The sequence below is a fragment of the Anopheles bellator genome, chromosome 1, assembly GCF_943735745.2.
Source record: "Anopheles bellator chromosome 1, idAnoBellAS_SP24_06.2, whole genome shotgun sequence".
In the NCBI taxonomy this organism is placed as follows: Eukaryota; Metazoa; Arthropoda; class Insecta; order Diptera; family Culicidae; genus Anopheles; species Anopheles bellator.
The window spans coordinates 9,786,265-9,797,422 of NC_071285.1; the positions used below are offsets into that span (position 1 = coordinate 9,786,265).

Consider the following 11,158-nt stretch of genomic DNA (forward strand, 5'->3'; position numbering starts at 1 on the left):
CATTATTGCTGCGATTGTGGCGCGACCCCGGCGACGCTGGAAAATTGTCGCCAACGAAGAAGAAATCTGTGTAAATAAAAAGCAACAAAACTCCGGAGCAAAAGTGGCCACTTTCGGTACGGGTTCCCACGGCGGCCAGAATTCTGTTTGATATGTTAAACACACGGGTATCCTTCAGGTGGGAGAGACAGAGACCGAGAGAGATAAGATTTAATTTTCCCGCTGACTTGCCGGTGGAAAATATGAATTCCGCGACCTCGTGGCGACCCACGAGGCATCGGCCGGCCAAAGGACAGTAAACAAATGGACCGAAGTTCGGCCGGGCCAGCCGCGAGGCCTAAAAGTTGAAAGTAATTAAGCGGCAAAAATTGAATAAACAGTGCGTTAGGCGCAGTGCCTTAGGGCATCATACCCAGCGAAGGAAGTTTACTGTCGCGCTTGCTTCCTGATGCCCAGAGCGTATGCAAATTGGGCCCCAGAAATGCGATTAACAGTCCGGGCCGCTGGATTATAAACCGTTGGACCCTCAAGGACCCTCCCCAAAACAGGGGCCCCCGAGCTGGGGTTACGTCCGCTATCAATCCTCGGGCTCCACTCCATATCTGAGGTGGGCCTTGCCGGTCCGAATCGAACTGTGTGCCGATCGTTAAAGAGTCCGGACCTCGATTTCATTAGACAACCACAATCTGGTGTTGCAGTCGAGGCGCGTAAAGTCGCGCGCCGAAAATCGACCAACCCCGCGCCATCGAAAGCCATCATCTGGGCGGCGGGTCGTAAAGTTTTCCGTCCGGTTTCCCGCTGAAACATGAAATTTTTTAATGAAACTCTCAATTGGGCAATAAATATAAAAGTTAATTGTAGTTTTATTCTGTAGTTCGCCCCGGTCCGTGCAATTTATGCTGCGTCGGCTTGCTCCCCACCGACCGGGGCAGGTTTCTTGTGAACCGACTTCATTCAGACGGTTGCTGGGACTCGGCAGCCAGCCAGCCAGCCAGCAATCGGATCTCGGGCTGCGGCCGTCTACGACAAGGTGGTTGGAAACTCCTGTCGTGGTGTGGCAAATTTGCTCTCTCTTGTCGATTTACTACCAACAACCGGTGGTGGTGGTGCTGTTTCAGAAGTTGGTCTGACTCTGCCGGCCCGGATCCGCCAAAGATCCTGGATGAGCTGCCGATCGGGTTCGGGGGAAACACATCGACCGACCGACCGGGTTGCCGGGGATAGAAGGAGTTATGATTAAAAATACTTTATTACACGCTTACTTCTACGCCCCATGTCATCGGGGAGCAGGATTCCCTGCGTCGGTTGGTTCGGGAAGGCCAGCGTCGAAGACTTGCCGCTGAAGGACGACGCTGGCACGCTCGCCTGGAACGGGTAGTTGGAAAAGTGCAATTTGCAAAGCGCGCAAAACATTTTCCACACTTTTCCGTCGAGCGCAGCACAGTGATCAAGAAAAACGGGAACTAAATGGATGATCTGGATGGAGGATGGACCAGAGGACCAAGTTTACCGCTTGTGGGCGAGTGAAGTGTTGCGGCAGCACCCAAAAAAAGCACGCAACATAATGTGATGAGTGTGGAGTGTTGTTTAAGTAGTTCACCCGAAGGGGCCCAAAAAACTCAAAAGCTCCCCAAGTTACACACCCAAGAAGCTGACAGTCGAAGGTTAACCCTCAGGACCACACGGCCCACAACGACGACGACGCCGACGACGATGACATAATTAAAACCTCAACTAATCTTCTTATAACCTCCGTGACAAGTCGTCCCTCGGTGGACCCCGGTCTGGGGCTGTCGATTTCTCAACCGCAACTCAACTGGCCACAATCCCAGGTCAGGTCAGGGTGGGGCAAGAAAAAAGGCTAGAGGTCGAAGAGCGATAGTTTCGGTAGCTTCCGTTCGCCCTCGCTTCGTTCGACTTCAAGTGTGCCGACGGTTCGGCCGCACCGTGAAGCGGATTATGGTGGAAGTTTTATGAAATTATCACCTCCCGGCCACGGTGCAACGTTGGTGCAACACTGTTGTTACCCTGGCGTATGCGAGAAGAATGCCGGGTCGTGTCGGGTCGGGTTGAGAGTCCAACACATTAAAACCTTCCCCCGGGGCGGCTGGGGCCACTGTGGTGTCAGTCAGTGCCGATTAGCTCTTATCACGTTTCTGCAGTCGCTATTTACATTCCGGGACCGGATTATTCGTTGTAAGAGTCGGTAATTAGATTAAAATAATTACGTTGGAGTGCACTCGATCCTTCCGGTGCTGTGTGGAGCACCGAGAGCAACGCGGAGCGAGTTGGGACCTCCGTTGGAAGATTTAATTGTTCCCGTGACCCAGAGAGTGGTCGCCGAAGGCGTGTCTTGGTGTGAGCTGGAGTTTGTTTTGTGGCTAAACCAGGTCATTAAAAATTTACAAACCTTCACCCGTTGGGGGACTAAGGAAAGCGTATGTTTTTACGGTGCAAGAGAGACGAGAGAGAGAGTACTGTATTCTACGAGTCTAGGAAATAACATTTGCCGCATGTTGTACAGTTTTTTATAGCAAAGAGGTTTGTACCATAAAACTTGCTAAAATACGAGGCGTAAAGGGGTATTTAAATAGACATTGGACAATATTACAAAGAGAAAGTTTTAACAACGAATGAAACGAATGAAGGAGCCAAGTTACCTTATCGGGTCTCCCGGCCCATTCTGGCCGTGTTTCATTCCATGCATGGTTCAAATTGATCATTTGCTGTCAGTAGCGATCTGTATTAACGTTTTCAACAGGTTTTATGAGTTTGTGATACACCACACCTTTCTGGTCCCATCAGAAAGTCCTTTTTAGGAGTTAAGTTCAGTTCAGTCAAAATCGCTATATTTAAATTGTTTAAATCGCTGAAAGCACTGCAATCTTCTAAAACAAGTTTAGACAATAGAGGATTTACACAGTAGATAGCAAACAACAATAATGCTCGTGAAATGTCATTTTCAGGCACCAAATTGATTGACCAAATTGATAGCCATCTCAATTTTCCGACTCAATCCGATTTCGTAGATATAGACCGGTTAAAACACAGAAAGTGGTATGAATTAATGACGTAGACGAGTATGACGTTCATGAGCATCGGTTGAATAGCCCTCCCCAAACCTACCATCTTAAAAAACAAATAATCTTGATTGATGGTAAACTATCCGTTATCTTATGCAGTGCTCATAGTTGCCGACAGCGCAGTTAGTTCACCGACGTTCACCTTGGCGTAGGGCTTTACCCTCAAAAGTTCAGCCAAAAACCGCACAGGCATATGGCACGCGTCTCCACATGGGCTCCAGCGTAACGAGTCTGCTGATGAAGATAGATAAGATGTGGCCCCCTCAAGTATGTTCTCGCGCGGAAGCTGGCGGAATGGGCAGGCAGCCATTGCTGACTGACTGATGACTCCGTGCGATAGTCTAATGATACCGTTGGTACGCGCCGTGAATGGATATGACGAACAGTTAGTTAATTATTGTGACTTTTATTACGCGTCCCTGCGCACGGTCCGTGCGTTCCGATGATTGAGAGGTTTCTGGGCAAAGTTTGTTGCCGAAGCTTTTCCGCAGGCAGCCACGTCACGTCACAGACGAGAGCGCTGACGAGTTCCCGCGTGTGGCCACTAATGGCCATCGTCTGCCAGCCAGCCTCTTCATGCCAGAAAAGCGCCCGCGGGAAACGTCGTCACCCAAACAGCCGCAAGCCGGGGCGGGGTTAAATCGACACCCCGGAAGACCCGAAGCGGTGCTGGGGCGCTCTTCATTAACGATAGTGTTTGATCTAATTAATTTATCTCCCGATGCCGGTGCACCGCCCGAGAGACCGCGCCTCGCAGTAAATGTCACCGCGCGCTCTAATGAGCCCGGGCCCGTGTCCTGTCGTGCGAAAGAGCGTGAATCCTCAAGAATCCTCGCCGGAATGTGGGCGCTCGCGCGCTCGAGGAGGAATTTAATTATTCATACGGTTCAACACCGCGAACATTAGTGAACCGATCCACACCTCACACGGGACCTTGCTCGGGACTTGGAGTCTGATGGCTGATGTAACATCTGCATTCGATGTCTTGACGATGCACGATATGCATGCACTTTTGATTATTTAGCCCCGCATTAGATACCAGATTCCTTGTCGGCTAAGGCGTTTAATAAGAAAAAACCCGGACACGAACCAGGTCCGAGGATGACAATTAGTTTAAAACAGTACAGCCGATGCCGCGTGGCGTTTGACTTTGGTCAAATATTGACGGACCAGATTAAATCACGTTTTTCTCGGTGCGGCTGTTAATTTGATTGATGTCCGAATGGCGCCGTTCCGGTGAGCCGACAGTGAGCCCTCGCCCGGCTGTATAGTATCAAAGGCATCGGGGCCATCGCACTACAAGACGACTGACGGAAACTGCTTGTAAGACGGTTAGTTAAGCCGGGTGTTGGAGTTTCCTTCCTTCTCGCCCGATGCTGGTTGAGGCGAGCTGCAGGGCCACACCGAGAGACACAAGACTCAGACAGAGTCCGGGGCCAACCGGGGGCCGGAGACAAAATCCCAAAGTGAACCGAAGCTTGAAGAAGATCGGATTTGAAACTTTGCGCTCACTCTCTCTCTCTCTCTGTTTCTCAGCTTCTCTCCGTTATTCCCTCTCTTTCTAGTGCCGTGTAGATGTTGCAGTGTACTACTCCATTTCGCCATTTTCATCTTGGCAATGGTACAAGCATCAATCAGCAAAATAAATAATCTGAAAATTAAACAAAACTGATTGCGCTTCTTCCGACGGGTTAGGTCGGACGGGTGTGCCCTCCCGTGATAGTTGCGAACTCTTGCGTACGTTCGCAGTATTTCGTCTCCCGGTGCGGGCCAGTGCCGGAAGGAAGTGGAAATTTCTTGCCGACAACTTCCAACCACCGAGATGGCTGCTGCTGCTGCTGGCAAATGAGCAGAACGGAGCCGGGCCGGGCCGGGTCGGACTGGCGTGTGCTGCCATTCGCACGACCCCCGGTGCGGAGACGTCGATTGTGTCGAGAATTGAAACGTAGCCTGTCGGTGCCGGGTGTGTATCGCAGCTGCGGCCCGGAGAAACGGGCTTCAATCCTCAGCTCAGGATCCGTCTGCCCCGCGACAGTGACAAACCCTCGGGGCGGGCAGAGCGCCGTGGGGAAAAAATTGAACCTTTGACTTGTAATTTCCTGCCACGTCACCGACAGGACACACGATGTAAACTATGACGGTTTACATCGTGTGTCCGGATCGGTAAGACCCGGCGATCGGTCGCCGTACGTAGGACGTCGATGTCGATGCCGACGGTGCTCGGTTCGTGTTTAAGAACCTCCGCTGCTAAGCGGCTGGGGATCGTTAGGAAACTGTCAACATTTTGCGTGAGCTTATCGTAAAAATCCATGTTTGCTTCACGCTAAGGACATGGTAAGGAGTGGCTTCAAGTATCTTCGCTTTCGGAGATTTCTTTCCAATGATGAGTATCGTAATTACCAATTGCCTTACTGGCTGATTGGTGGGCCTTAAAAAGCTGCATTAGATTAGAGCTCCCAGATTCTTACTGATTCTGAAATAAAAATGGGGAAAATTATAAATTCAGTATTATTAGCTATATTATTCAACGAAATAATTTAAATTGATTTTACAACGACAACGATCAATTTTCAATTTCGTAAATCATTTTCTTCAATCATTTTAATCAATAAATTAAGCAAATGATTGTTTTGCCAACTAAAAATAGTTCAAAATACTGAAAGTCTTTGGTTTGTTTCGGAAAGTCTCTGATTTGTTTTCACTCGGTTAGTGAGCCTCATGACTTTCGAAAGTAAAGTAAGCGTTAAGCATTTTCGAATTCCTAACAACAGAGACAACTTTAAGTTGACTGCCAACTGCCGATAACATGAAAATGAAAACCAAATGTCCTTGGCCTTACAATTCATAACCTTCTGCTAGCAACGCCATTTTCGTAGCATCATCTTCCCGTCGATCGGCCACAAACTTATTCAATTTCACTACCCATCGAAGGTAATCATGCTGTGCCGGGCTCCACGTACGCCACGGAAAACAAACGGACGCCGATGACGATTGGCGAACGAACCATTACCGTTAAACGCTGGATGGAGCCCTCGGAATGGCTCTAGGCCACGGCACCGTAACAAGAAACGGTGTCCTCCCGATGTAAACTTCAAAGCGCGAACCTTCGCGTGGGGAGGCAAAAAAAAACAGCAAAATTGTTGACGATAACGAGACGGACGTCCACACGGATCATGTTGATATTGATAATCGAAGTTGGAATAAATTTAAATAAATATCGTTTGAAGTCCCGTTTGACTTGCCTTGCCCATCTGTCGGCGGGCACATGCTAATGGCCCGATCGGGCGATTTCCGGACTGCCGGAAGCGACTGCCCGGCCCGGCCTGGCCCAGCTCGACGTCTTCAGAATGGCACCGTCCTCTGACCAAGACGCAGACGGCTGCAACAGCCTGGCGCAATGGCGCAGTCCGTCTCCGAAGTGTCCCACGGCGCACGGCAATGGTATGGCTTCGCGCGCGAAACATTGCCGCAGGCGAATCGGTTTCCCATTCGGTTGGGTGGCACATTAAAAGCGAGAAAAATGATAAAACAAAACAGAAATACAAACAACCCAATACCGTAAGACGTCGTCAGCGTGCGCCAGGGCACATTACAATATTTTGAGCCGTGCTGGTGGCCACGTTGCCGACATGGCGCGTGCGGTGCTCGGCTGAGAAATTAATGTTTACCAACCGCCTCCATGGCCCGGGAGGGAGACACTGAGACATCGGTAAACATAATTACGCCATCGGAAAACTTTTTGCCAACATTTTGCGTGCTGCACTTGAGCCGTTAGGCGGCCTCCGGCGCGTTATCGGAAAGCAATGATTATGTTTCAATAAGAAAATCAAACAACACGATCAGGTCTCAGGCTGGAGCGTCCCGCTGGAGGTGCAACTGTGTCCTTCTTGGTGCCCGATGCTGCTAATGTCGAGTGCTTAGCGAGAGTCTGGCCCGGGTTTGGCGGGCGGGGTGCTGATGAAGTTTAGTTGCAGTTGCGAAGCGTCCATAAAACCCTCGCCGAGTAAGTTAGTACCAATTTATTATTATCAGAAAAGTTTTCTCACTCTCACTCGGAATCGAACGAGGAATGCTAAGCCGTTGCTGGAGTGCAAGTTGTTTTAGGGGAGCTTCTGCTTTCTCTCCGGGACCCCTTCTGATTATGCGCACGTTTAGGACTTTCGTGTAACAAATCATCGGGACACCGGTGGCAGATTAAAGTGCCCCGCCGAGTGAATCGAACACTTCCGATCGGTCCTTCCGAAATTGAATTTTGTGAAACGAGATTTCGTTAATTTGGCTCCCGGACGCATATCTTTGGCGTCTTCTCCGGGTATCCTCCGGACGTCGACGTCAGGAGTAAAGTTCCTCCTCGCCGTGTGCTTGCCGGTGTTCCTCACCGTAAGATTTCTGGCCGTTCCAGACATTAGACTTGATTTTTTTTGGCTTTGTTTTTCTCCCCACCAGCTGTAATTTACATTTCCCTGTGCGATCATCTCATTTACACACAAATGACTTTCGTTGTTTTCGGTTCCATTTTCTGCTTCTTTATTTTCGGTCGGACGGTCGGCCAGCAAAGGGAACCGGTAATCGGGGATAGTAAAAGTCGGGGCGCCCCGGGGAACTTTAAAATTACAAAAAGTGTTCGGAAAAAGTGGTTCCTCCGGCGAGTTTTCTCGGTCGACGGGAACAACTCGGGAACAAGTAATGTTGCGCCCAATACCCGTCACCAGTGGCTACGTTACGTTTATTTTATTCTACCACCTCCAGAAAGTGGTCTCCCCAAATTTTTGACAAAATGTTCCACAGTCGAAGTCGTTCTAGAAAGGGAACCTTCTAGGTATAGACGCAGGTTAACGCCTTCAGGCTGAAAACGAGTCCGGTGGGGCAGCTGTACTTCCAAGCGGTCAGGAACACCCTACAGGAGAGCCGGAGTTGAAGGTTAGGTTTTCAATGTCCGAACTGTCCGAAAGATCGCCCAGAGACTTACCCATTCGGTATGCACCGGTAGTAGGTGGAGCAGTCTGGCGGTTCACAGACGTACCCGCTCGATGGGCAGATCTCGGGATACGCTTCCGTCGCCACCGGAGTCGACTTCGTAGTGGTGCTCGTAGTGGTCTTGACCGCACCGGCAGTCGTAGTGATCGGCACTTCTACCGCTACCCGGTTCAACCCCTGATTGATGGCACTCAGGACCGGGTAGCGTCCGGTGCGACAATAGTTACCCACGTCATCGTTCTCCGCGCTGAACAACGCCACACCGGCCAGTCCGCGCTGGATGGCGTACGTGCCTTTCGTGGGCACGATCGCTGGATCATCGTACGTCATCCAGCGATCGTCGTCGTAAGCGTAGTACGCCTGCTGCGTACTGTCGTAGATCCGGACCATGCCGCCAGCCAGTTTCTTCTCGCACAGCTCGTGGTACGACAGGATGCCTTCGGTCGTGGTGTACGGTCCGGGACTTCCACGGCCGGCCGTGCGGGCACCGAGCCCGTTCAGCTTCGGATCGTACAGGGTGAACGTGTTGACGGTGGCGGACACCCCGAGCAGAAGCTTCCCGGCTGCGGCACCACCAGCGATCCAACCGCTCACCGTCGCTTCCACGTTCAGTTTGGCCTCCAGTGTCGATCCCTCGGTGCCACTGACCCGCATCGGTGCCTGGTGGCCCGTCTTTCCATCCCAGTACCCGCGCATATTGAACGACTGGATCGCGAAGTAGTCCACGTACCGGGCCAGGTTCGGGACGTCGTAGCTCGACATGAAGTAATCGTCGGTCGGTGCGACCGTCAGCGTCAGCAGCATGCTGTACATATGCAGATTGGCCGACAGCTCGGTGATGAACGCGATGAAGTTGGAACGATCCTCCGGATTGCCTCCACGCAGCACCGGGTACTGCCAGTTAAAGTCCACTCCATCGAACTGGTAGTCTTGATGGGCGAAGGTCATCAGTGAGGCTACGGCTTTGGCCCGCAGCGTCACGTCAGCCATCACCTTCGAGAACGTTTTCGAGCTAGCCGTAGGACCCCCGACACCGATCAGGAACTTTACCGTGGGGTAGTGCTGCTGGCGTAACGCTTGCAGCCGGACCAGTCCACCGTTGGTGGCGTCGGTGTAGCTGTCGAGCAGCTGAACAATTCCGGTGGAACTGATGGTGATCGCATTGTAGATGATGTGCGTGCAGAGCCCGGTGCTAAAGTCCTCGATCGTCACCGTGCCATTGTTCACGCGGTAAGCCGCCTCGTTGCTGTAGTAGCAGAACACCTTATCTGGAACGGAAACGGCAGTGGTCGTTAGAGGTGATGATGTGACGCTCAGTAGCTGACCCGGTCTTAGAGAGACAAAACACCGTGCACCGGGCGATCTGGATTGGGAGTCGATTTTATTGCGAATGCTGTTAGAACACTGTGACGGTTTTCGAGAGACTTAGCCTAACTTAGCCTAGGTGATGCCGTAAGAGTAACAGAGTTTGTGGATCATGTACATTGCACGTTGAACGCGTAGTCGCACGTGTTGGAATTTTTGTTAAACTGAAGACCTGTTTGGCAGGTCAGCCTCCAGTTCGATTGTACTGGCCTGAAATGGGAGACAGCAGTTGGTGAGTTCGATGGACTGAAGTAAGGGAAATGCTAGGAGTCTTGGAACTTACAATCCAGCGATGCACTGGTAAAAGGCTCCACAGTCGCACGGGTCCGCCAGGTAACCGGCAGCAGGACAGACCAATTTCTGGGAGCTATCACAAGCCGGTTTGCTGGTGGTTACGGTGGCCTTCGTCGTTGTAGTGGTCGTAGTTCGAGCAGTGGTAGTAGTCGTAGTGTCAGGAGCGACCGTGGGAGCAGCAGTTGGGGCTTTGGTGGTAACCGGTGCGGCCGTAGTGACGGGCGCCGAACCGAACACCTCCTGGTACACGGTCGACGTTATCGGGTGTGTTCCCTCACCACAGACACCCCGCGCATCGTCGGACTCGATCGACCACACCATAATGCCGCCCAGATTCATCCACTTGGCGTACTGCACCTTCAGGGCGATCGAGTACGTGCTATCGTACGAGATCCACTGGTTGCCACTGTAAGCGTACGGGATCTGCTGGGTCGTGTCCCAGACCGTCACCCAGCCACCAGCTTTAAGCTTTTCGCAAACTTCCAGATACGAAAGCGATCCCGCCTCCAGGGTGTAAGGTCCCGCTTCGCCAGGTCCAATGGTAGCCGCACCGATCCGGGTATCCACGGTGGAGGATAGTTTAAAGGTGTGGCCAAACGCTGGGACACCTAGGTTCAACTTGGACGTTTCCATACCCGCCGCTAGCCAACTCCGTACGCAATTGTCCTGCCGGTGAGAGAGTGACAGCTCGATATGTAGAAAGTTGTTCCCGGTCGTCGGCTACTATGTCGTCTACGGTTACTTACCACGTTCAGCATGCTGGTCGTGTAGCCGGTTTCCCACGAGTTCGCGTACAGCGGCGCATTAGCACCGGTCTGGTAGTCCCAGTAGGCGTGCAGATCATACGCCATCAGGTTCACGAAGTGGACGTACTTGACGATCTGCGGTACGTCGTACGCCGACGGAAGGTAATCCTTCGTGGCGGCCGTGGCAATCGACAGCAGCAACCCATCCCGGTCGAACCGGGCGCGTAGATCTTTCAACAGCTTCACAAAGCCTACTCGATCGTCGACTGAGCCACCGCGAAGCGTTGGATACTCCCAGTCCACATCGAGACCGTCGAAGCCGTAGCGTGTCAGGAAGGTGGCGGCCGACTCCACGAACACCGCCCGCAGCAGGTCCGAGTTGGCCATGTTTGAGTAGGTAAGCGAACCCTCGTTCCAGCCACCGATCGCCACCATCAGCTTAACGCTGGGGCTTTGCGCCTTCAGGCTGATGAAGCGGCTGTACCCACCGAGCTTAATGTCCTGCCATTCGTCCAGAATCTTCACGTTGCCCTTCGTGTCCAGCCCAACGAACGCGTAGATGATATGCGTGCAGAGCTTGGGGTTGATGTTTTCCACCTCGAAGTTGCCATTACCGACCCGGTACGTTGCCCAGCTGCCGAAGTAACAGACGATTCGATCTATACAAACGAACCAAAGGATGAGAGAGAGAGA

The 11,158-nt window shown here is 51.9% G+C and overlaps 1 protein-coding gene across 1 annotated transcript in view; it reads right to left on the bottom strand.

The window, feature by feature from the left end:
• Positions 1-7,898: 7,898 nt before the first annotated feature.
• LOC131205646 (probable chitinase 10) overlaps positions 7,899-11,158 on the bottom strand; it is a 3,445-nt gene continuing 185 nt past the window's right edge. The window contains exons 2-6 of the mRNA XM_058197838.1: positions 10,466-11,124; positions 9,709-10,385; positions 9,544-9,635; positions 8,053-9,328; positions 7,899-7,980 (exon numbers count right to left, since the gene is read on the bottom strand). Of these exons, the coding sequence (XP_058053821.1) occupies positions 7,899-7,980; positions 8,053-9,328; positions 9,544-9,635; positions 9,709-10,385; positions 10,466-11,124 (2,786 nt within the window). The remainder of the gene's footprint in view (positions 7,981-8,052; positions 9,329-9,543; positions 9,636-9,708; positions 10,386-10,465; positions 11,125-11,158) is intronic.